Source organism: Ictalurus punctatus, chromosome 23, assembly GCF_001660625.3.
Source record: "Ictalurus punctatus breed USDA103 chromosome 23, Coco_2.0, whole genome shotgun sequence".
NCBI classification, from domain to species: Eukaryota; Metazoa; Chordata; class Actinopteri; order Siluriformes; family Ictaluridae; genus Ictalurus; species Ictalurus punctatus.
This window is the reverse complement of record NC_030438.2, coordinates 4,647,058-4,672,757: the sequence shown is the minus strand read 5'-3', so window position 1 is coordinate 4,672,757 and position 25,700 is coordinate 4,647,058. Positions and strand designations below refer to the sequence as shown.

At 38.4% G+C, this 25,700-nt stretch overlaps 2 protein-coding genes across 4 annotated transcripts; both read right to left on the bottom strand.

Moving 5' to 3' along the window:
- Positions 1-2,065: 2,065 nt before the first annotated feature.
- Positions 2,066-12,969, bottom strand: LOC108256676 (acyl-coenzyme A thioesterase 9, mitochondrial). Of its 3 annotated transcripts, XM_053674913.1 has the most exons (16): positions 12,816-12,969; positions 12,473-12,546; positions 11,846-11,872; positions 10,440-10,485; positions 10,165-10,335; positions 9,770-9,807; positions 9,564-9,647; positions 8,449-8,552; positions 7,765-7,838; positions 7,609-7,676; positions 7,387-7,498; positions 5,984-6,074; positions 5,816-5,901; positions 5,629-5,716; positions 4,717-4,867; positions 2,066-3,056 (listed from the first exon to the last, which is right to left on the bottom strand). In XM_053674913.1, the coding sequence occupies exons 1-16, from the start codon at positions 12,827-12,829 to the stop codon at positions 2,998-3,000; spliced, it is 1,287 nt and encodes a 428-aa protein (XP_053530888.1). In that variant the 5' UTR covers positions 12,830-12,969; the 3' UTR covers positions 2,066-2,997. The 3 variants fall into 3 exon arrangements, with proteins under 3 accessions (XP_053530888.1, XP_053530889.1, XP_017309271.1); XM_053674914.1 differs by lacking the exon at positions 11,846-11,872; XM_017453782.3 differs by lacking the exons at positions 11,846-11,872; positions 12,816-12,969 and having other exon boundaries at positions 10,440-10,627; positions 12,473-12,522.
- Positions 12,970-14,344: 1,375 nt separating this feature from the next.
- On the bottom strand, positions 14,345-20,581 carry LOC108256152 (uncharacterized). Its single transcript, XM_017452732.3, has 15 exons — positions 20,457-20,581; positions 19,967-20,077; positions 19,688-19,766; positions 19,456-19,594; positions 19,272-19,343; positions 19,076-19,190; positions 18,873-18,975; positions 17,849-17,951; positions 17,588-17,728; positions 17,338-17,503; positions 17,128-17,222; positions 16,873-16,923; positions 16,373-16,751; positions 16,102-16,278; positions 14,345-15,962 (listed from the first exon to the last, which is right to left on the bottom strand). Exons 2-15 carry the CDS (start codon positions 20,046-20,048, stop codon positions 15,874-15,876), a joined length of 1,791 nt encoding a protein of 596 aa, XP_017308221.1. The 5' UTR covers positions 20,049-20,077; positions 20,457-20,581; the 3' UTR covers positions 14,345-15,873.
- Between the last annotated feature and the right edge of the window lie 5,119 nt (positions 20,582-25,700).

The window sequence follows — 25,700 nt, the reverse complement described above, 5'->3', positions numbered from 1 at the left end:
GACAATGTTCTAGACCTGTTTAATTCATCCCCGGTTCCCTTAACCTGCAATGATCATTTAAGGAATAAAACATTCTGTCTCATGCCGTAATGGGACATTAACATATTAGAATGAGCAAATAAATACAAACCTATGATTTACTCATGGAGCTGCTGTTATAAAAGTGAAACGTGAGAATTCAACAATGCTGTGGTATAATTGTAAATAATAATAATAATAATAATAATAATAATAATAATAATAATAATAACTATAGCTGCAAACAGCAATTATCGGAAAAACAATTACTTAATATTGTGCAAACCTATAAGTCTAAAAAAACGATAATTTTAAGAAATAACTTCATTAAGGTCGTCTAATAGCCGCTGAACATTGATTGACCAACGGCAGCCATGTTTTTCAAGATTCACAGTTGTCCTCGTATACACTGATTGGACCTTGGACAAGGACTTTTTTTTCAAGATTTATTTATCAATTCTATTGGACCAATGGTTCCACATTTAGTGCCAGTTTCATGTTTTGTTCTATTGTTGCACCACCAATTGGTCACACTCAGTATTTTTTTTTTTTTACTTCTGTCCTCAGTTTGAGCCATACATATGTCCCCCAAGTTTGGTGAAAATATTTCATTCCGTACAAGAGTTACAGCCTTTTAAGTAAAAGTGGCCACGCCCACGTCAAACGTTTTGATGTGTCCTTGTGAGGCTAAATCAAAAGTTCAACTTTTTTTTCATAATGATTGATCTAAGGCGTCCAAAGAATTGTCCTGCAATAGGAGTATTTCAGTTGAGCAAAAAAAAAATAGGACTACTAGGACTACTAAAACTAGTTAGCAAAAGCAGGTTTTACGAAAAATCCAAGATGGCGGAACATTTTTATGCCTTTTGTTCGTCTCAAATATTTAACGAAGGATTTGATTGACAGCAGTGGTGTTAGAGGCAAAGTTATTCAGAATGTTAGAATCAGATCTAATATATGATACAAATAATATGTGTCTGAAACATTTGGATAATATACAATCATTTACAAACTATTTATACAGCCAATTTCATGTTTGTTTGTTTTTTAACTCATATAGTGCCACCAAGTGGCCAAACTCAATTTTTGTCAAGTGACCATAAATATACCGATTTGGTGAAAATCTCTCATTCCATCCATCCATCCATCCATCCATCTTCAACCACTTACTCCTTTTCAGGGTCACGGTGAATCTGGAGCCTATCCCAGGAAGCATCGGGCACAAGGTGGGGTACACCCTGGAGAGGGTGCCAGTCCATCGCAGGGCACAATAATCTCTCATTCCATTAAAGAGTTATAGCCATTTAAGTAAAAGTCCAAACATTTTGATGTGCCCTTGCAAGACTAAATCAAAAGTTCAACTTTTTTTTTGATAACTATTGATCTAAGAAGTCCAAATAATTGTCCTGCTATAGTTTTATTCCAGTTGAGCAAAAATCCTACAACTTGTTCGCAAAAGTAGGTTTTTAACATTATCTGAAATATTCAACGAACAGTTTGACGGACACCAGTGGTTCTTGAGGCAAAGTTGTTTAGAATCAGAAGCCCTATCATATGATATATATTACTTGTGTTTTTTCACAATCCTGTGTTATATACAACCGTTAACACCTACCTAGTGGCCAATTTTATTTTTATTTTTTTTAAAGTTTGGAGAAACCTCTTAGACCAAGAGTCAAATAGGTAAACCAAGTTTCGTTCCGATCGGTCATTGTTAACCTTGTTTAATAGATGCTGAAAACTGATTGGCTGATGGCGGCCATGTTTTTCAACATACGCAAGTGTCCTCATAGACAATAATGGCACCTGACACAAAGACACTGCATACAAATTTTGGAAGTCAATCGGATCAACCGTTCTACAGTTACAGCTGCGGCAAAGCTGTGAGATTTTTTTTGTTGTGGGCATTTACGTAAAAGTGGCCACGCCTAATTACCCCAAATAAGTTACTAAAATACAGCAAAAGTCTAATTTTGTGCCATGTTTAGACACAATAATTCCAACAAAAATATCTCCTTTATGAACTTAATAAGCACACTAAAAATAATATATTTGATGAAACTTTATTAAAAAGTAAACATAAAAAACATGAACTTTTGAGAAAAACAAATGTTTGTGTAATAGCAAAAAAAAAAAAAAAAAAAAGATATGCATTCATGTTTGTTTGATTGAATAGCGCTGTGATGTGTATGTGATGTGCACACGCTAAGAACGTGAAACTTTCAGTTTATTGTCTTTACACCATTCCAGTCCAAAATAACATTATTCTCAGAATGCTGAATAAGTGCACTTTCGGTTTTCCTTTACTGGTATCATCGATCAAGATCCTCATAACACAAAATCCATATTGCTTTCTTGCGTTGTCCCTTCTGTTAACTCCTAGCTATCATAGCCCATGCACTGCTTCCTGGTTGCTACCCATTTGTATTGTAATGTACAGAAATGGCAACAACCACATAAAACAGCTGTCAGTCATTGGAAAAGGGGTGAGATGAGAAATCTGAAGAAAAATATCATGGAGCTGAAAGGTACACATCACACCTTTAGAGTTTAAACAGTAAAAAGGACTCCAGCAAAACATTTCTGCTAAATCTTTCAGCCAGTCTAGTATTTGAAAGACTGCTAGATACTTTGGTTACTGAAAACTCTCAGCAGCATTTCCATACCGGTATAGAAAATACAAAATGTCTCCTAATGTCTTAATAAATAGACTCTATAGACACAGTCAATAGTTTTGTAGTGAGAGCCTGTGTGTACATGTGCATGTGTAAAAGAAAAAACTAGAGTATGTTCAATATTACTATGAGTATAAATATTTTCATTCGAATATTTTGAATCTATATTTATAAATGAACACACCATGAATAACAGAACTTGTCCAACACAAAATCTCCTCAGATGAAGTGCAGTTACGTTCCTTTTTTTAAATGTATTTATTTATTTTTGCCTGCATTGCGTTACGCTGCTGCAGGACGTTCTTCACTGGCTCTTCATCGTCTCGTCAAAGTGCCTTTTCCCATCCAGGTAGAGCATGGACTCTAGAAGAGACGAATACAGATATCAAACGTCATTTCGAGCTCTGCGTTAATCCGTATAATTCACAGTATCGTCACAGAAATACTCAGAGGCTACCTGAATTCATGCATAACATCTTATTTTACAGCATCTTATCCTTATCTCAACTTAGGACATCCTAAACTAGAAGATAATAAATTGTCAATCATATCTGTTACCTAGCAACCGGCACAGTTGTTAAACTTGTTGAACGTGACGTTGTACAAATACAAATGCAGATCTTTATCGTCGGTTCCTCGGTCTGTAAGGACTCATATGAAGCGTTTTGTCATAGAAACATGTCACGTCATTTCAGTCAGCTTATCCAGGCATTTATCTTTTTTATAGCTCGTAATGTAAATAAATGAAACGTCATTATGGTAGTTGATGTTAGTAAACCAGCTAATGTTTTGCTACACTGTTTCTATAACAAGTAAAGCAAAACTTTAACTATGTTTACACGCACATAAATATTCCGATATTAACAGGATTTTAGCGATAATTTGGCGATATATATAATTAGTATTGAGTCATGTAGACGGCGCAATCCCGAGTGCCCGATTCAGATTAAGACAATATTCTGATTCCTCATATTCCGATTCCCACCCCTGGAATATGCCTGTTTTAATCAGACATTTATTGCATGTAAACACCTTATTCAAAAAATCCTCTGAAGGTAGATATGTGCGCACGCTCAGTCCGCAAGGAATTGTGGATAGCAACGGCAGCATCTTGAATTTCCCAAGATATAATAACAGCGGGAAAGGAAAAGCATACGTGTAGAAGTCCAGGTTGCTTTGATAGAGGCCTTCAGCTCGACTGTATTGTTGGGTCTGGTGTCTCTCATAGATTCTCTATGGGGTTCGGGTCAGGCGAGTCGGCTTGCCAATCAAGCTGGAAAAGGAAATCAGCATCTCCATAAAGCTTATCAGCAGATGGAAGCATGAAGTGCTCTAAAATCTCCTGATAGACGACTGCATCGACTCTCGACTTGAGAAAACACAGTGGACCGACACCAGCAGATGACATGGCAACTCAAATCATCACTGACTGTGGAAACTTCACACTGGACTTCCAGTGACGTGAATTCTGTCTCTCTCCACTCTTCCTCCAGACCCTGGGACCTTGATTTCCAAATGAAATGCAAAATTTACTTTAATCCTCCCGGTGATTGTTTGTGTGTACTGAACCAGACTGAGAGATTAAAGGCTCAGGAAACCTTTATTTTTTGTTAATTTTTTTTTGTTAACCTTTGTTTTGAGTTAATTAACTGATTAGAGCTCTTCTCAGGTCGACATTTCTGTATTATTAATTCTTTATGAGATACTGGATTTTTGATTTCCATGAGCTGTAAGCCGTCATCATGGAGATTCAAACAAAAAAAGGCTTGAAATATTTCACTTTATGTGTAATGAATCTAGAATATCTAAAAGTAGACAGACAGACAGACAGACAGACAGACAGAATAGGATTTTACAGCAAGGATGCTTCTGTAATACAGTTCCAGGAGAAGTTTAGCCACTGTAATCTTGATCCCATTTAATCCATTCACCTTGAATTATTATTATAATACTGTCTGTACAATCTGGACATTGTAAAGCAGTGGAAAAAAGAAAGAAAAAAAAAGAAAACATGACGTCTAACCTCCATAACTCTGCGGTACCACAGCTGGAACGGGCTTGTCGACTTGGAAGGTGAAGTGAAAGACGTTGGTGGTGTTGTGCTGCCGGGTCAAAGGGTCGAGCACCTCGGTGTGAACTCTGACCTGAACGTGGTGCTCTTCAGTGTAACACACCTGACAAATAAACCACCAGCGTCACACATTAGCGGTCTAATAATATCTCACCCAATTTGACATTCTATCCGATCGAACATGTCGGATAATCTGCTTTATAACACAGCGCTGTTGAATTCTTGAGTCTGATTGGTCGGAAGGTGTTGATTAATCCCCTGTAACAGCAGCTCGGACGGTATTTCTGGCAGCAAATCGCAGGTTTATATTAACGCGTTAGTTCTAATACTTTATCGTTTCTATAGTAACAGCTCATTCATAAGGACTAATATAAAATAAATGGACTCAAATTATGTGTTGTTCCTTAACAAAAAACAAAAAAATGTAATCGTTGATATGGTGAAACTTTCTTGGTGTAACGGGATGTTTATTTAACATTTTTGGAAGGAGTCTCCGGTGTCAGTGCTTTGTAACAGCCAATAAGTTTTACGCCACGGGTTAAAAAAAACAAAAACCCTGTAGTTTCATAATATTTGTAGCTGCATAATTTTTGTTTTACTGACCTAAAGAGACTACTGGTGAAGGAACGACTTTATAACTTCTACACTGAAATAGATAACGAGATCTAACTTGTCTCACAGACGGTGTTCCATGAGATTAAACATAACTATAAACTGGTATAAGAGTTATAAAACACTTCGGGACATGCCGTCATTGGAAATCAATCAAGTTCAAGATGGTAGCAGTAACTCGGCTTCATCAAACTAGCCAGTCGTTTATTATTTTCCCACATGGATGTCTTTTTTTTTTCTTCAAAATCGTACCTGCGAGGACAGCAGCAGCAGGGAGCCGATCTCCACCGGCTTGCGGAACATGATGTCGTCCACCGCTACCAGAACTGGCCGACAACCACTGTGACAAATACAGCAATGGAAACGCATCAGTAAACACGATGTTGATCTATCACTGAGTAAAAGTGCTTGAAAATATCAGAATAGAGCTGGATCCTACGCAAATACACAGGCATTGGCCCAGCCCAGCTCATACGCCTTCCTCATCAGGAAACCACCGAATATCCGATTGAAGATGTTCCTCTCCTGGATTGTAGACACACATGGTAAACACACTGCTGATAAAGTGGGACATTCAGTACGGTGGGATCAGTGGGTTCCAGCTGACCTGTGGATGGCAGATCTCCAAGCCTTTTAGCTTAGCGTCCTCCATCCATACAGAGTTGGGGGGAAGGATTCGACCCCGGAAGCTAACAGTCCTACACAGGAGAGAAACACGTTCGTAATCTCGTTACAGTTTCACTGATTCCCGAATGCTGCTTGTCGCAGGGCCGACTCTCAATTCGTAAAAAAAAAAAAAAATTTTCTTTCATGCATGACAAAATGAATAAATAATTATATAAACAAAAGGCATGGCTCAGGCATGATATAAAAGTAATAATAATCCAGGCTCTGGTTTCCTGCCTGTGCTTTTCACAGCATCGATTCTTTAAATGTTAAAGTCGCGGCACATGACAGATCATACGGTAGAAGTGGCGTTTAAATAAAGATTTATGAAACGGAAATTGTCTTGAAAATGTTTTTTTTAATTACACAGGGGATAAAGTCTTATTTAGAGTGGATTAGTTTTACTGGTATTTCTCTGGTTTTAGCCCTGTTCAAATCTGTCCTCTCAGACTGCATGGAAATATTACACTGTCTTTTAGCGTCTAGAACAGGAGAAATAACCCCACGTTTTGGTAATGATTTTTTTTATATCTTCCAGGGGGGAAAAAAAGCATTCTGGCATACTCTAGTAATTCTAATTATTATAATCCTTACTCTGAGTAAGATAATAATGTGATTAAGGTGTTTACATGAGTCGCTTTTAGAATACTCCTCTCATGTACCGGTTTTACATGTTATAGAACATAATTAGATTAACGGCACACGTCATTACGTCACCGCGCCACGCCGTCCGACGTCCCTCCAGAATTTCACGTATCAACATACAGTTCGTCTTCGTTATGGTACCGTATACAGTTTTGGGTGTCTTTATTTATTTATTTTTTTTACGAACGCTTTAAGTGCGGTTAATTATTTGTCATGCTGTACGTGCTAATAGACGACTGCTTGAAGCCGTGGGCTGCGTCCCAAATCGCGTAGTTACCGTCTATATAGTAGCCGAGATACGTGTATTTTTCCTCACTACAGGCCTATAGTAGGGAAGTATGCGGTTTGGGACGCAGCCGTGCTCACTTGTTCGCCGTAAAATGTTGAGCACTGTCGTGTGTGATCGTGTCCTGTCGCAAAATGCGGTGAAAACTCTCACACGACGTTAATAATGTGATTAATGTCTGTAATACACGTCCATAATACGACTAAAACAGGAGTACTCCACCTGTCTCAATTCAATTAGTGTTTACTACGAGTATGACCTTAATCAGATTTAGGTAATTAAAAATTGCTGTTTACATGGTAGTTTCTTAATCACAGTATTGTCTTAATCGGGTTAATAGTGGATTATTGTTGCCATGTAAACGTACTGACTGTCTCATTTTGTGTGTGTGTATGTGTATATATAAATCATACTTCACGTCAAGTGTATTGAGGAACAGGCTGTGCACGAGCGTCCGCTCTTCGGCAGTAGGAGCCACCCTGAGTAAAGAGGCTGTGCTCAACTCCACACGCCTCGTCTTGTTAACTGTAAAGACCATTATATTCCCTCAGAGAGTGTTCCAGTCAGAACGAGTGTATTTAAAAACGACACACAGATACATAATATAACGGTTTTATTACAGATTAAACCCTTACTCTCTCCTTGTTGGAAAATCTTCTCCTCCTCAGGTGTCTCCAGTCTCAGTGGGTTCACAAACGCTGCCCTACAGTTTTAAAGAAGAGAGTGAGTTACATTATTAATAAACTGCACATGCGAACTGACATACCGGATTTAGAAATCATTGCTTGTACCTTTTATTTTCTGGATCTCGAGCGACCATCACAAACGTAGCATCTAACACTGGAGTGTAAGCCCCATCGTGGAACTGTGGAAACATGAAGGATTAAAGACTGCTTTTACACTTTTCAGCACTTTTTGTGCTGATATGAAAAAGAGAAGGAAGAAGAAATCAGCTCATACGATGCACACACTCGTAACGCTATGCTACACAGTGCTCATACCAGTCCTAGCTAGTATCTGACTAGTCTAGACTGTGCTTTTGATTCAATTTATTATTATTGCTGGTAACACAGATATAATAAAGACTGGTGTTGGTAATGTTTGAAGCAGCTTTGAAGATAGAAGCTGAGCTACAGTTAAAGTGGGATGCCACAGTGAGTACCGGCCAACGTCCCAAAAAATGGGTTATTTTTAGAGACACTAACATTTGGCAATGAAATATTTTCGATTTAGTCCTAAATCTTTTCATATTTGCTCACTAATAAGACACCGGCAGGATCCTCTCTCTATATTTGTTTTCCCTTCCTCAACTTTCTGAAAAGCACCCATTCCTGTAGGATTGTAACAAAAGGTGTGAAAGCAGCCTATAGTACATACAGAATAAACTCAAGCATGTTTCACTCTGACCTCATACACAAAAAGCTATAAAGTCTCAGTTAATGGTGTCCGACATGGTTCCGCTCGGGCTTACATACCTGCATCATGTGCATCTTGGCTTCAATTGAAGTCTTTCCCACCCACGTCACATGACCTGTGAACTTGATATCGCAGTCTGGAAGGATTATGTTCCTTCGCATGTCTAGGAAACATTCACAATAAAATGAGAAACACGCAATAAGATATTACTGTTGTTATTGCACCTGTAAAAGAACAGCAGGTTAAAATAACCGTAGGAGATGATTACGTTATCGTACGATATATAGACACGCTCTAGATCACTGTTGCTGACCTCGATATCGCCCGTTGTGTTTACGTGCCTTACATAAGAATGAACGTTGTGATGATTCCAGCCTCTCGTCTGATCTAGGGCTGTCAGATTCAAAATTCGAACTTCAAATATTTGTAGAATTTAAGATAAAAACACAAAAACTGTACGCATTTGATTAAAACAAACAGTTGGAGAAATGACACGTGATATATTAACAGTGCACTAACAATGTTTTTTTGAAGAGGATAAAATCTAGGAAGAACAGTTCTACGTTTCAGATGATCCAGTCGTAGTCAATAATGTCGGGGATTGAGCCGCTTAAGCTGCGAAGGAAGGAACACTAACACGGTAATCTGAAGCGCTTTACTAGCGGGTTAATTAACTCACCCAAAGGCTTCCTATACACACACACGAGATTAATCAGACAACACAACATAAACACAATGTTACAACACGCTTGTGCACAAAATAACACAAATGCAAGTTCAAGTGAACTTGGACTTCAGTAAGGCGCTAAGTAGAACGGATAAGTCACGTCGTGAATACGCTCTGTTCGTAACAACGCACTAAAACACGCACGATGAAGAACTAAAGCATAAAGAACTCACAATATTGCCTTACAGTCCATTTTATTTAGCGTTTTTGATTGTGTGTCTCATTTATTTTTGACATTCCGAATCCAATGTCTGAATATTCGTAAGAATTAAAATTCGTCGCTCTTTGAAAGAGAGTACTTGCATTATTATGCTGTTATATTATCATTATATCAGGGGCATCAAATGCTCTTAAAATGACAGTAATATCGTTTGTCGCAATTATTTCGGCGACGATATATATCCCTTGACAAAAGTAGTTATCATGACAGGCCTAGCAGGCGTTTACCGATTTTGTCCACCAGAGCTGTGACGATAGACAGAGGCGATTTCTCCAGCTCCTTATTCCACGTGTGAGAGTAACAGATTAACACTGTGGGGGGAAAAACAACAACAACAACAACAACATGTAATGCGGCACATTATACTGAGAATGAACTTACTGCATTCTTTCATCTGGCTTTAATTACATTTAAAAATGTAACGTTTTGGTACCTGCTAAACTGTCGAGATCCTCCAAAATCCGACCGAACCTTTTTTGGGGGAGAAAAAAAAAATATCAGAGTGCTTTCACACGAAGTTTTCACAGAAAAGCAGAGTGACACCAAGGTCTTTTTTTTTTTAACCTCCAGACTGAATAGTTTGCAAGTTCTGAGACGATTGAGAAAAACCAACATGGAGCTACACGGCTATTATACTTTATATAGAGATTTCCTGAGAGACAGCTGCTCTTACACTGCTACTAGAAGCGAACTCGGACTGGGAACTGTGTTTGTACTAATCAGACATAGAAAGTGGACAGATATCAGGTTAAAGAACGTCAGAGAACTCCTTGTTCAAGATCCAAACAGACTTGGTACAGCAGGTACTGTTGTGCTCTGATGCGGTACCTGACGCTGTTGTGGAAATTGAGGTATTTCTCCCGGAGCGACGGCTGCGTCCCTAAAGGAAGATGCACCTCGATCTCGCTCTCCTTCATCGTCTTTGCTGGAAGTTCCTCCTGACTGTTAGCCAGGTGTTTACTCAGGTAGGTTCTCTCAACCAGGGCCTGCTGATGATCCCTGCACCAAGAAATGATTCAACAGAAGCTTAAACTCAAAGCTTAAGACTCGTCATCAAAATATAAGACTCTATATGTTTGAAGCTACTTTGCACAAAGACGTACTTCCAGTTGGTCGATGCTCCTACGATCTGCCTCAGCCGATTGCGGACTGGATGGAAAAACGTCAAAAGGAAGCAGTTAGTCTACCAAGCGGTAACGCAGAACTGTTGCAGATGGCCGCGTGCAGAAGAAGTGTTCGCTCATATCGTCTCAATCATCGGAACAGCTTTGCTCGTCGTGATGCTCGCCGGCTACCAACGAAGAATTCGTATTTAAAAATACAATGTAATTCTCAACGTGGCCAAAAATGACATTTCATACAATGTTCCCCATCAAAATGTAGTCCATAACTCTTAAAGTTTGTGGTTTAGACTGGCAACAACGTTACAAGGCTATTACGGCATATAGACGCATTTAACTACCAGTTTAGCGCTGTGCCAAGCGCAGGTCTAAATCACCACACACTCGTGTATACGCATGCAGCTTTGTGAAGTTGTTCCTCAGTCCGTACAGGAGTTTTTTTTGTGATTGTCGCGGCCAAAAATGCTCGATTTTGCTGCGGCTTTATTTTGTTCTCTTCAAAATTGGCGACGCAACTTTCGGAGTTGTTGTGCACGATTGCACGAAATTGTTTTGCGTGCTCTTTCGCGGTGATGTTCGTCGGTACAGTAAATGCATCCGTTTAGCTGTACACGTGTCCGACGCACATGAATCAAAGAAGGCTTTGGCTGAACGCGTGTTGTGACGACGTCACGTGAAGCGTCTCGGCCCGAACCTGCGGAAGATGCAGCGATCGAGGGTCTGGTTTGATGCTGTCTGACGCAACGTTACCTAAATAGACAAAATGATATTAGCCTGCTTTCACACTTTCGCAACAAAAAAACAGATACCTGCAGAAGTATTTTTTTACTTCCCAACTAGCGCTGAACAATATGACCAAAATATCATATCACATAACGATACCAAAAGTGCTGCTGTAAACTCTTTCTGTAAAAAAAAAAAACCGTATCATTGTCTTTTTGCAAGGTGAGTGTGCGATGGTGTTAGACAGTTTGCACATTTTTAGCTACATTAGAAAAACTAACTGGCTGATCAACTACAGTTTACCCTGAGGGGAAAACTGTGTATTGTATTACAGTCGTCAATAACGGAAGACGTATTTTCTGCACGTTACGCGACCGCACTTGCATTGAGACGATATGAAAAGACACAAAAGAGGAAAAATGGAGAATGAACAGAGTACGATATTAAAGAAAAATAACGAACTCTAGAAACAGGATAGAAAATGAATCTGTGTGGAAAGCTGGAATAAAGTCCGTAAAGCTCACTTCCGTGTGGGATTATAAACAGAAAGGGGGGAAAAAAGATGAAAAAGAAGAGAAATGACATCGCTTGTAGGAAGCACCAGAGTTAATTAAGGGCTGATTAGATAGACAGGCGAGACAGGTTTAATTTTACCCACAACACACCATTGGTCACAAGCAAGTGTGCGTTTCCTGTAAAAGGACACACAAACACGTCAAAACACTGCGTTCCAAGCAATCTGACAAAACCACAGCGATTTACACTCATTTTCAAACAGCGCTACTTTGCTATGTATTTATTTATTTGCATTTCACAATGTGAACATTTCCGGAAGGAGTCTCCGGTGTCACTCGGTCATTTAAAGCCGAGTTTGCGTGTTCGTGTTTTTCTCTGCGACGTGACAAGGTGTGCTTGTTTTGTCTTATTAACTTCAAGACAGATAAAAGGAGCTAACTTGATTCATGGACTGTGCAACTATAAATAGATTTATAAAAAATAAATAAATAAATAAATAAATAAATAAATAAATAAATAAACCTACAACGTGTAATTCTTCTTTTAAAAAAAAAAAAAAAAATTACAAATTGCTGTTGGAGGAAAAGAACAGTACAGGTTACAGTAACTCTGCTTCATCACACCACATTACTGTTGATTATTTACCTACAACAACAAAATGTTTATTCATTAGTAAACAAATGCATTCAACCTCATTGCCTTTAATTTGATGGAGAGAGAGAGAGAGAGAGAGAGAGAGAGAGAGAGAGAGAGAGAGAGAGGGAGGAGGTATTTACCCTCAGCCATATCAGGAGCTTTGCCCTGCTGGGAAAACGCCCTGCATGTCAGGGATGCTACTGACTTTAGAACCCTGAAACAATCAAAAACATTGAAAATACTGAATATAAATCACAGTAATGTATTCCAGAAGAAGCCACACCTATAACACAGAAAATACTGAATATAAATCACAGTAATGTATTCCAGAAGAAGCCACACCTATAACACAGAATAAAACCAACTACACTGGGACCAGCTAGTAGGATAGCTAGCTAACTAGCTAGCTCCGGAGTGTGGTCATTATATCTTTAAAACCTAATACATACAGTATTGAATAAATAATAACTCCAGGCTCTTTACCTAGGTGAAAACATTTTATTCTGTCTTGTTCTCTCTCTCTTTTTTGTTTTGTTTTTGTTTTTAGCCCTAAAACCTGACGGTTCTAATCCAACTCAAGGTGTAAGTAAGGCTAGGTTCTCAAACAACGGTTCTCTATTAGACGTGTAGGACACTACGTACAGTATGACATAGTTCCTTTACTTCATACCCTATGTAGTGCACTTTGATAGTGAGTACGCAGGCAATTGGGATTCATCTTAAAAGCCACGCGATTGGTCTGGCCGGTCACGGACAACTTCCTGGTTATATGAGGAATCAATTCTACCGTAATGACTGTTCAAAATGTGCAGCGGTTTAGTCTGCGACAGAACAGGAGGATCACTGAAAAAAGACATCGAAACAAAACAACAACAACAAAAAAAACCCCACAAAAATCCGGAAAAACAAAACAAAACAAACGAGCAAAAAAAAACAAAAAAAAAAAACCTGCGCGTCAGTAAGCTAGTTCGTTGTCTTTAGGTATTTAATATCGAAAACGGTAGATACCGTAATAGCCATATTAACTATATATATAGGTAGAGAGGGAGAGAGAGAATTTCAAACAGGTCGGTCAAAGAAAACGACAACAGTTGATGACAGAAACATTGTGAGCTCTGTGAAGAAAACCCCCAAAACTACAGTCAGTGACATCACCAGCAACCTTCACAGGGCGTGAAGGTCTCCACCGTTCAAAGAAGTCTCTGAGAGCAGAACTATAGAGGCCATACCACAAGTTGTAAACCACTCATGAGCAGTAAGAATCAGAAGGCCAGATTAGGAAAAAAATACAGAGATAAACCATAAAACTTCTGGAACCAAGATATACCCCTACCAAATGATGGAAAGGCCAAAGTGTGTAATCAAAAACATACCAGCTCATCGGTCAAGCATGGTGATGGTGTCATGGTTTGGGCTTCCATGGCTGCTTCTGTATCTCAGATAGCAAAATTTGTCTGGCCCACTCGTGGGCCACATACTTGCTTTAGTTCTGGCCCAGTATACGCCTGGATCCCCGTTACAAAACTGGCCTACACACTGAAAACCGACACATACAATTTCCCCGACCCAGACACTGTAAAGTGACTTATATTGTTTTATGTGGCCCGGGTCTGGCCCAGACACTGTAAGACAGATCTGGCTGAGAGTCGGCTTGGTCCCCGCTCCAGATGTGGCCCAGAAACTGCTAAATGTACTTCATTTTAACAGAGAAACACAAATTCAAACATTTAATAAGATTAAGGGCTTTTTATTAAACATTAACAAATACACTGAATTTTATGAACATTTATTAAAAACACTTTTAAAAACAACAAAATAACAAGTAAGTATATTTACAGTATATTTAAAGAAAAAAATTCTCATACACAGCTACCAACACACGCACACAAATAAATTCAACCACTTAAAAACATCAATGACTTTTTTTTATAAACATTTAAAAAACAATATGAACAATATGAATTCATACAATATGAATATGAATTAACAAATAACAAAATAAGTCAAACAAATATATTTACACTTTGTAAAGAAAAGACATGTAGAGAACATACAGTTGCAGTCGGAAGTTTGCATACCCCTTGCGGAATCTGCAAAATCTTAAACTTATGAACAGGATGAAATTTACAGGTGTAAATTGTTATTTTGTCTTCTGGGAGACATGCAAGTATATTATTGAGCTTCTGAAGGGCAGTACTAAATGAAAAAAAAAATCTTTAAACAAACTTTTTTTTTTTTTTTTTTTTTACACAGATCATCCTGTTCAAAAGTTCACACACCCCTGGTATTTAATGTATTAATCTTCACAAAAGAAGAAACCAACAATTTGATTACGGTAGGGTTAAGACTATAATATTGATCCTATAGTTTACCTTAAGTCATGAATGTTAAAGTTCACAATCGCTCTTATCATTAATATTAGCCGGCTAGCTTCAGATTCACTAACTAGCTACATGAGAAATTACATTAGATGCACTGAACTAACCAATCAGACTACCAGCTAGTCTCGTCTCTCACCTCTGCCAAGCTAGAAGAAGCACACTAGAAACATAAACCACCAAAGAGCCATCGTTACTGGACAAAAAGTTGAAAAGGACGACACTGCAATGAGCTGAATTTGTCTAAGACACAACATCACAATGAAGGACAGATAAGGGAGGTTGAAGTTGAGGGGAGGGATAAAGCTGATTGGAGGACATCAGAGCATTCTTAATCCTGGTGTTGCTTGTGTGGTTACTCAATAGGCTAACCCTGTATTTTTTTTTGTCAAATATAGGCCTTGCATTTCCTCCAATGGATCTCCTCCTACATCTAGTTCACTATGTTCCTCAGGCTGAGCAAGATTTATCAAATAAAAAAAAAGAACAATTTCTAAAATGATATGAACACAGAATACTGAGTAGAAATCTCTGCATAGTCAATAGTAGGCCTGAGTAATGATCTATATTTCCCAGTCTACATTCTTCCCTTGATTATTAAGATAGTCATGTTTTGACCTCCAGATTATTCCAAACATGTGTGTGATCTCGTAATGTTTGTGCTACACACATCCGGTGTAAAATGCCACACTGATTGAACACATCACATGTTTAACATGGCTGGTGTTAAAGACAGCTGGTGTTAAAGACAGCTGTTAGAGAGATTTTGATAATGACTTTTATTAATATACATTATTCATCATCCTGTTGTTCATGATACAAGACTAGGTGTTTCTGCCAGGAAGAGTGCAAAACAATTTTTTTTCCCCCAAAAAAAACTTAACACTTAAACAAGCTAAGAAGTACGCACAAGTGCAAATACGACTGCAAATACACAATTCACACAAAGATAAATACGCAAGGTAAACAAATGTATGATCAATAAATATAAAGTGAAATATAAACAGTTCTGTTAAACAAACACATGATCATTCAGTTCATTATAAATAAGAAGGAAAGAGCCTCATGCTCTCGTCCTCCCTTGCAGTAGATGGTAATGAATGAGACGTGTGTTCTCCACAGTGCTGTCGCTGTCTAACATGGACATCGTCCTGAAGTTTCTCCTAAAACCAATCATGGCTGAGGATGTTCTCCAACGTCATCCGATAGTCCGGGTTTTTTTCCAGGCACCCTGTGATCAGAGCTTGGCAGTCTGTGTGTGCAGTGATGAGATAGAAATTAAAATGAAAAGAAAAACAAACAAATAATGATTTTGTTTCAATTCATGTTGCTGTGCAAGTCTTACAGCTTTATTCTACAAGTCTAAATGTGATGCTTCTGCATTTTCTCACCTCCAGACAGGTAGTGGTGTAGCGGTACGGGCGCATCAGATATTTCCTTATTGTTCTTAAAGGGGAGGTCGCAGCAGACCATGTAGTACAGGAGGATGCCCAGACTCCAAACGGTAGCCGGACCGCCCATATACTCTCTGTCTCGTACCCACTCGGGAGAAGCGTAAATCAGAGTTCCTGAGTGAAAAGGAAAGAAAGCACAGTGACGGTCACGGAAATGGTTCTCCGCTGCGTTCTGTTGGATTCTGTCCCGTACGTATTATACAATTACCTTCAAATTTCGTGTACGTGAAGTCATACATCAACTCTCCACAGCCAAAGTCGATTAATTTCACTTGCATCGTGTCGGTGTTGATCAGCAGGTTCTCTGGCTTGATGTCCCGGTGAAACACTCCTCTCTCGCAGCAGTGTCGAGCAGCCCGAACCACCTGCCGCATGATGTCTCGAGCCACTGGTTCAGACAGTCGACTGTTCATACACTTCATGAAATCTAGAAGGTCCATGCAGGGACTGGGTCGCTCCAGAACCAAGATGAAGACTTTGGACAACTCTATCCAGTCCAGTAGTTCCAGGACATTTTCACATCGAGGAGGCATGGACACCATCTTCATCAACGCTACCTCCAGAGGCAGGTCCTCTGTTTCTCCAGGCTAAAATGACAATTAAGACTTGTGTTAGCATGGGTTTGGTGTGAGATATGTCTGAAACATGAATGTTTTGATTGGACTATAGTGCTTCTCTGTAAAGTAGGTGTAAAGGAGGTTTACTTACAATGGTGATGAATTTTTTGCAGGTAGACCTGGCAATAAATTTGACAGCGACCTGTTCACATATACAAAACATAATTAGAAGGTTATAAAAGTTAGTTACTTATTAGTATGGTTAATACAATTCCACGGTCGCTACATGACGTGTCAACAAATGGAGGCTCACAGGAACTCGGAGAAGTTTTCAATTTCTAATGCTTTACATTTCCTATATTTTATCGATGAATGACAATGAACTGTACGTGTGCAGACGTCTTACCATTTTCCCATCTGCCTTACGAACTGCGGCATAGACTGAGCCGAAGCCTCCTTGTCCCAACAGCTCTCCGATGTCATACAATGACGCAATCCACTCTGTCAAACACACAGACCATCATTCGGTTCAACTCAAATAAGGATGAAAGCGCATCTGTATATTCCTCTGAAATGTTCACAATAGTTTTTGGGTAGAAGGTGGATTCTAACATACCATACTCTTCTGTGTTCAGCAGAGTACAAGGGTTGCATGCAGGACCATTGAAGAGCTGACTAGGCGGTATCTTCTTGAACTGCAGTACTTCGGCCGCATGAATCTGGCAAAGATTTTTCAGCCACTCTGGTTTCTCTGCTTTTGTTTTATAAAGCGGTTCAGCCATCTTCAAGACAGACAGGGAAAGTAAATTGGTGATGGGACAATACTATAAATTTAAAACCTGGAGAATCTCGATCGTCATATTTACCTGAATCATCTGCTCCATCAAGACCGGTGTGATGTTGCAGGAGCAGGTGGTCATTGCTCTAGTGATGGATTCACAGTATTCAAGTGCTAGAGCGATATGTCCTTCATGGGCTAGCATTCTAGCATGATGGAATTTGTATATCTACGACAGAGTTATTCATTTTTAGTACAACGATTCCTGCTTAAATTTGACATGGAAAAGATGTTTGCTTTGTTTTGTTGTTGTTGTTTTTTTTTTTTTAAAAATAATAAAAATTCTAACCTGGAAGTTTGGTTGAGCGCACCCCGAGGTAATGAACAGCACATATTCATACACCTCCGATCGCTCGATAGCCTCCCTGGCGGCCGATGTCTCTAATGGCAACCTGGTGGAAAAGAGAAATCTGTCTTAGTCGCAAGTGAAGGAAAGTAATCACACCCACACTGTAAGCCCAGATTTCATATCTACTTAACAATTTAATTACAACATACTTAAATTATTTAAGTTTGAGTGCATTACTAAAAATTTTAAAGATTCTACTAATTTGTAGACATATTTCAATGTGTGAATAATTTTAAGTTAAATGGATTCAAATTATTCAGTTTTTGTCCTGACCACGCCTCCCCACTGGTTAGCTGCTAGTCAGGGGAAGCCATTTTCTTGTGGTTGCAAGTGAATTCAAGGAGCTGTTGATGAGCGGTTAGAAAGTATGTTTTAGCCAGTTTTTATTGTTTCTATTTTCCATTAAGAGGCTGTTTGTGAGTAATAAAAAATATAGTTTGAAACCATTTTCGACGTTTTCTCCCGCTTGAACTTGAACCAGGAAAGTTCAGGGGACATTTTTTCGTCTGTTCATTTTAACTGTGAAAAATATTCTTTGAAACCATTTCGGATGATTTCTCCCGCTTGAATCCCTGCCAGGTGAGTTCAGCGGACATTTTTTCGTCTGTTAATTTTTATTGGGTTTTTTTCCCAATCGATGAGCTGTTTATAAGTAGTAAAAAAAAAACCCCTGAAAAGTAGTAAAAAATAAAAGCTGAAAACATTGTTTTCAGCTTTTAACTAGCTAGTTTTTCACTCGCGCGCGGTGGACACGATACCGCTCGAACCCCTACCCACCGACATTTTTTCGTCTGTTCATTTTTAACAGTGAAAAACATTGTTTTAAACAATTTTGGACATTTTCTCCTGCTTGTTTCTCCGGGCTAGTTCAGCAGACATTTTTTTTTTTTGTCAAAATGTTAAGTACAATCAACTTATCTGGGATTACAGTGCATGCATGCACACTCACATACACACTAATTACCCGAAACATCCAATCAGGTCGAAGCTGGTGTCATTATATATTCCCAGCTGCAGTTGTGCTACCACGCAGCAGATATGCGATGCAAAGATCTTTCCTCTGTTGGCTGCCGATGAAAAAGCCAAACATCAAGTTCAGTAAAACAATCCAGAATCAATGAGAAAGTTACAAGAGAAAAACATTGTCACTGCAGAACTTATCCATACCAAGATCGTCAGCCATTTTGATCACAGCTTGTCTCTGTTCATCGTCCGTGGTGGAGGAGCATAAAAGCCGTGCCAAATGACGGCACCAGATGTACTGGTTCTCACCACACACAAGCTGTAGCAAGAATTATCTCGTTAACAACAATGCAGAAACACACAATTACAATACACAACACAGATGTTATAATATACGTACTTTTGGTGCCTTGCTCCTCACGTGATAGTAGCCCTTGAAGAGGCATGCCGCAATTTCAACCGGCAGGGCTTTCTGTAAAAGAAATATCTTTAAGATTCACCTCTACCACAGGTATATGTATATTTATTCATTCACGCACAGAGAATTTTGCTTCAACGTTCAGATAACCATCTACAACACTTACTCTATCACAACTACAGAACAGCTCCATAAGCTGCCAGAAGAAATAGGCTTCAATTTGCTGAGGTTCATCCACACGCAGTAGAATCTCCTGAGATTTCTTCTGGATGAAAGCCATCAGGTCGTCCTTCTCCATTTTCGGGCTAGAAGAGATGTGGCAGGACACAACATTACTTCTGAAACAGCCTGCAGATTTAATGTGTTAACATTACATGAGAAGAGAAAGAGCCTCTTACCTCAGCAGAGGGCCAGGAAACGTTAGATTCGTCCCATCAGCCATGTTGTTATCACCGTGGGCCCCGAAACTGTGACTCCCTGGAGGCACAACATAAGTTAGGGCTAAGAACTTGACTCGTACTTTATATGCTCATATCTGAGATGTTCTGAGCTACAAATCCAATCAAGGTCATTTTTAACTAGTCAGAAGTAACGTTAATATGGACGTAGCAGCTCAAAATGACATAATGTTAACATGTAAATAAAATAATAAAATTCAGACAGTGTGTGTGTCGTACTTTTCCAGCACTGTGCAGCTCTATGTAATTCTCCAGGACAGGGTGGACGAAAATTGTCACAGACTGTCAGCAAATCCATCATGCTCAAAGGCTTCACAAAGCTACCGAGCACTAGAAATGGAAATGTTCAGGTTTAATCATTTCTACAGTTCCAGTTTATGTTCATTTATTTCACTGAGTAGATTTTTAGTGGAAAAAATGAAAGGATTTTAGGTGTGTGCGTGTGTGTTTTTTTTTAAAAATATCAGTCTCTTCCAGTTTGTCTGTGACTCATGACCAGACCTACGCTACAGAAATCAGTCCCATGGTCACTTCTGAACACTTAAAAGACTCGTAGAAGTAATCTAAAACATTTATATTCTGTTTATCGACTATTTCAGACCGTAGGAAGTATCTCAAATCCTTTTCCAGCTCTACACACAGCCGTCTCGTATATTTCTACATCCGGTTCTAGTCTCTCCTCTGCTCGACACTTGTGTAGTACACATACCTGTCGCTGGACTACAGGTTCTGTTCAGAAAAGATCACTCTCAAAACTCTCTCTGTGCAGAAATCAACAATAACACACTGAAGAGCCGCAGAAATCAAGCATAAATAAACAAAACTCTCCCAGCAACGGGTTTATAAGCGACGTGTCACCGAGACGTCATGGACATTCTGTCTGGTTCAGCTAGACGTATGCGTACACTATGAAGCCTGTTCATATGGACATTTTTAATCTTTCTGATTTCTGATATCTGATATTTCTCATATATATATTTCTAATATATATATATATATATATATATATATATATATATATATATATATATATATATATATATATATATATATATATGTATGTATGTATGTATGTATGTATGTATCTGGATAGCTTGTATGCTAACACGATATTATTTACGAAAGCACGTTTACATACATTCATCTTCTGGTAAAGTGCTTGCAATTCCAGTGCCCTGGTGTATCACTGGGATTCATTTCCTTACACTAAAGCACATTTATGAAACATTAACTCGTTATTCACAGCCCTTTTTCTTCTTTTTTTTTGATAGTAATGAATATAAAGCAGGACTGTTACAGAACGAGTTCAGTGTTTTAAGTGTGTAACGCGCTTCAGCATTGACATTCAGACATTTACAAATCATCAGTCAGTCACCATTTTAATCATGAATAAAATACAACATGTCCTCAGCAGAGGTGATCTCAACCACTCCGTTCACAACATACTTCGCATCACTTTCAATAAACTGTGAATAATACGAACCTATTAAAGAAGCGATTGAAGCTGAATATGATGTGCGGAAAGTAAGGGACCGTCTCTAAAGTTACATCCGACATTGTTATACACGATTCTAACTTCAATAGCATTTGAAGGGAATGACTTACAGTCATATAACCAACTGTACAGTGTTCATGTAGGTGTCAGCTATAATGCACACCTTTTAGATTTTTGATATTTAATAAAATAAACGATTAAATCCATCCATCCATCCATCTTCTATACCGCTTATACTTTTCAGGGTCACGGGGAACCTGGAGCCTATCCCAGGGAGCATCTGGCATGAGGCGGGGTACACCCTAGACAGGGTGCCAATCCATCGCAGGGCACAATCACATATACATTCATACACACCCATTCATACACTATGGACACTTTGGACATGCCAATCAGCCTACCATGCATGTCTTTGGACTGGGGGAGGAAACCGGAGTGCTAACCACTAAGCCACCGTGCGCCCCAACTATTAAATCATATATAAATATTGCCATGTATTTCATTACTGAATGGGCTCATACACAGAATATACCATAATTTAAAGCTCAATAGCATTTGAAGGGAATGGCTTATAGTCACAAACCCAACTGTAAAGTGTTCATCTAGGTGTCAGCTATAACACACACCGTTTAGATTTTTGATAATTAATAAAATAATGAGAATAATAATGAGAATAATAAAAGATGAGAATCTTAATGATGACGCATGTTCAGGGCACAATAAGCAGAATCATACAGAAGAAAGGAGGGACGAGGATTATTCTTGTGACAGGGAGGATGGGGCTGGAGATAGGAACACTGCAGATGAAGATGAGGATTAAGGTGAAAGTTCAGGGCACAATAAGCAGAATGGTACAAAAGAAAGGAGGGACGAGGATTATTCTTGTGACTGCGAAGTTGAGGCTGGAGACAGGAACAACACTGCAGATGAAGATGAGAATGATGATGAGTCAGACACAGAAAACTGGAGGAAAACAGGACCAGGTCCAAAGATTTTTGTAGTGGCCATAACAATAAAAACCTGGGAAAAAATAAAGCCACATGCAAGTTCAACCCAGTTACAATAGCCCTGGACAGATGTCTTATATGAAGTGTTCACCAAAGTAAATCCTTGCTGTGTCCTTTCATTCAAGTATCAACATGTAAAATGCAGGAAAAGTCGTAATTTTTATTATTTATTTATTTATTTATTTATTTATTTATTTATTTATTTATTTATTTTTACAAATTTACAATTCGAACAAAGCCCAAATCATTCCAGAAGCATATTGACATCCATGTTGTGCGAATGGGTGATGTGACCCACAAGGATAAAGAATTGAAATTCAGAAATGCGGAATTCACCATAAGAGGAAACATTGCAGCAGCAAAAGCAAAATGAGTAAGCCAGCACTATTATGAATCATTGAGAAACACACCACCAGATGAGATTTGGCTGGCAACATCTCCACATGCCTTACTATGGATGTCTTAAGAGTAATATCTTGTGAAGTCAGGGAAAGCACCAGACTCCATGATGTTATCATGAGATGATACTCTGCCAGAAGATCATGAAGGAGTGCGGTGGAACTGCATGACAAATTGCAGGCTATATTCAGCACTTACAAATGGACCCATTTGGTGTCCACTTGTACACAGATTGTGGTCTACGAATAGTGGCAGAACATTTGAAAAACTCACCCCCAGTCACAGTACATCTAGATGCTACAGGCAGTGTCATGTCACGCATCCCCAACCAAACCAAAATAATCCTTTATTATGCCCTTGTTCTCACTGGAAAGGGAAAGGATAAGCCACCCCTTCCTTTGTCTGAGTTGATATCAAACGAGCACTCCATACCAACTCTCACGTTTTGGCTGATGGAAATACTGAGACAAATGTGCCAGATAAGGACACAGAAGGTCCACCAGGTTGAGACCGATTTTAGCTGGGCACTCATTGGTAGTGTCCTCCTGGCCTTCAATAAAGAAAGTGTCTACACAGTGAGTGTTGTGCTTCATAGAGAACGGGACGAAGTACGGAGAAACAGTCTCTCAAAGGTAAAGATTATCTTTATCTTTAATTATCTTTAATAATTCAATTCAATTCAATTTTATTTGTATAGCGCTTTTAAAAATTGACATTGTCTCAATGCAGCTTTACAGAAACATAAAAACAGGATACAGATTTTAAGTGTGTGAATTTATCCATAATAGTTTAAGACAGTTACATAACAATGAAATGTCCTAAGTTTTTTATCGAATGGGTGGACTTTGATGAGTACGAAGGAATGATAAGTTTCCTGAATGTCAACGGAAATCATTGGATATTTTTGGTGAATACATTTTTTTAATATATATGAGACACTGTTCTATTACTCTATTCTATAGAGGATGTTCATAATTTGGTTGGCTTAAAGAATCACATTGAATAAATGTTCAGATGAGCCAAGAATATTCAAACACCAACCATCAAAATTCAAATATAAACTAACCCGTACAAGGCCATATGCTTTTCACTGTGTCTACATCACACACAAGAGTCTGGAGTAGTTGAATGAATTAATTAATTATTTAATTCATTAATCCATCCATCCATTCATCCATCTTTGCATAATTTAACTTTCAGGTCAGACTTTTTCAAACCAACCTCAAAGTTTTTCTACAAAACTTTGTTTTGTAGTTTCATTCTAGTTTCTTGCACAGTATCTCCATGCAGCATCCAGCTAGGTGTTTGTGGTAGACACAGCAGGATATGATGATGAAGAAGCAAAATCCATGCATGCAACCACTAGATTTCAGTTATATTTTTTGCTTTTTATATACCGTACTTACAAAGATGGGTTACAAATTAGAAAAAAGCATGAACGCTTAGCCCCTAGTGTGAAGAGGCCCTTCTTTTTGATATGTTTTCTTGTCATGGGGTATTGCATGGTGAATGACATTCTGTGTCCTTTTCTATCACTGGATCTTTAGTAAATTAAACAAAAAATTAGATTTTGGACCAAACTGTTTGTCAGCACTCTCCGGTATCATCTTAAAAATGTAAAAATTTAGAAATATATTTTGAAAAAATTATGTTCTATCCCTCCTGTTGGTGTTCCAGAGACTTGACATAGATCTTGCAGATCTCTGGATCCTTAACGATTATTTTCATAAGAATAAAATGACAGGCCTCGAGTCTTTTACATTGTGTAAGTATACTAGTCTTCTCATAAGGTTTTTAAAATGCTGTCAAATCCTTACAATAATTTTACTTATTAACTTTTCCTATAAGTAGCAAGCCATTCACAATAATTGTTAAGTGTAAAGTGAGTGAGATATTTAAAGACAATAATTACCATATACTACATATATAGGAAATTAGTAGGCAATAATGTTTTAATGCTTAATGTTATCCTGTCAATCATTTTGATTCGCTTAACACACTTTTTTCCACACCTTTTGTGTTTTATGCACTGAAGCAAAATGGATAATGTTGCCTTTCTAATAATATAATTATATTTATATGGCTTGTAAAGAGCCGGAGAACGGAGAGAACAATGCAGAACATTTATTTAAATTGACTAACGCCCTGGTGGGGTTTCTGTCTTGATTTACCCTTGAGACAGCGCTGCAGTTTGCAGTGTGCTCAGCAAGCCGGAATGCATGCGCTTGCACAAGCCAGGTGCGCGAATGCTCAGCAAACGTACGCTTTTCGGTTGATTATGACTGTGACTTTGTTTACTGTGGACACATGCATTTGTTTTGATTATGTTCTTTCTCCGCTCCTGTTTAGTCATCGGTTGTTGTCCAAAGGTGTGTCAACATTGGTTTCAGCTGTCCGTGTTTACCCATGATTACGTTATTTAACTATTCCAGTTTATGCCCGTTTGCCAATCGCCTGACCTTTTGCCTGTCTTGACCACGTCTCTGTATTACGATTTGGATTTTTCTGCCTGCCTCTCTCTTTAATAAATGTCTTTATCTGCATTTGCATCCGTACTCAACTCCATTAGATCTCCGATCATTACATTTAGATTTCAGTTTTAATTTCAGCGCTGTAGTTTGAGTTCATGGTGTTTTTTTCTTCATTAAGTTGACGTGGTACTCGATCTGGTGTACTGTGCTAAACAAAGAAATAGTCACAATACAGTAAAGTGTTCAGTTACATAATATTTATACCTAACATTACATTTACATAAAATTATTCATTTGCTTTTCTGAAATGGGAAAAAAGTCTAAAAACCTCTGATATACAGTAAGCAAGTGTTATGTACATGTAGTATGTGAGTTTTTTTAGTTTATGTATAAATCAAACATCTGAAATATCCAGGACCTGTTGCTTAGTCCAGACTTCCAGCCTTTATTCTAGTTACTACACACATAATCCTATTAGTGCAATTTCTGAAAAATATGCTTTAGTATAAATAATGAAATAATAATCCATGATTTTTAGGAGATAAGATTTCCAGCTGTGATATCACTTCATGTTTTGTATC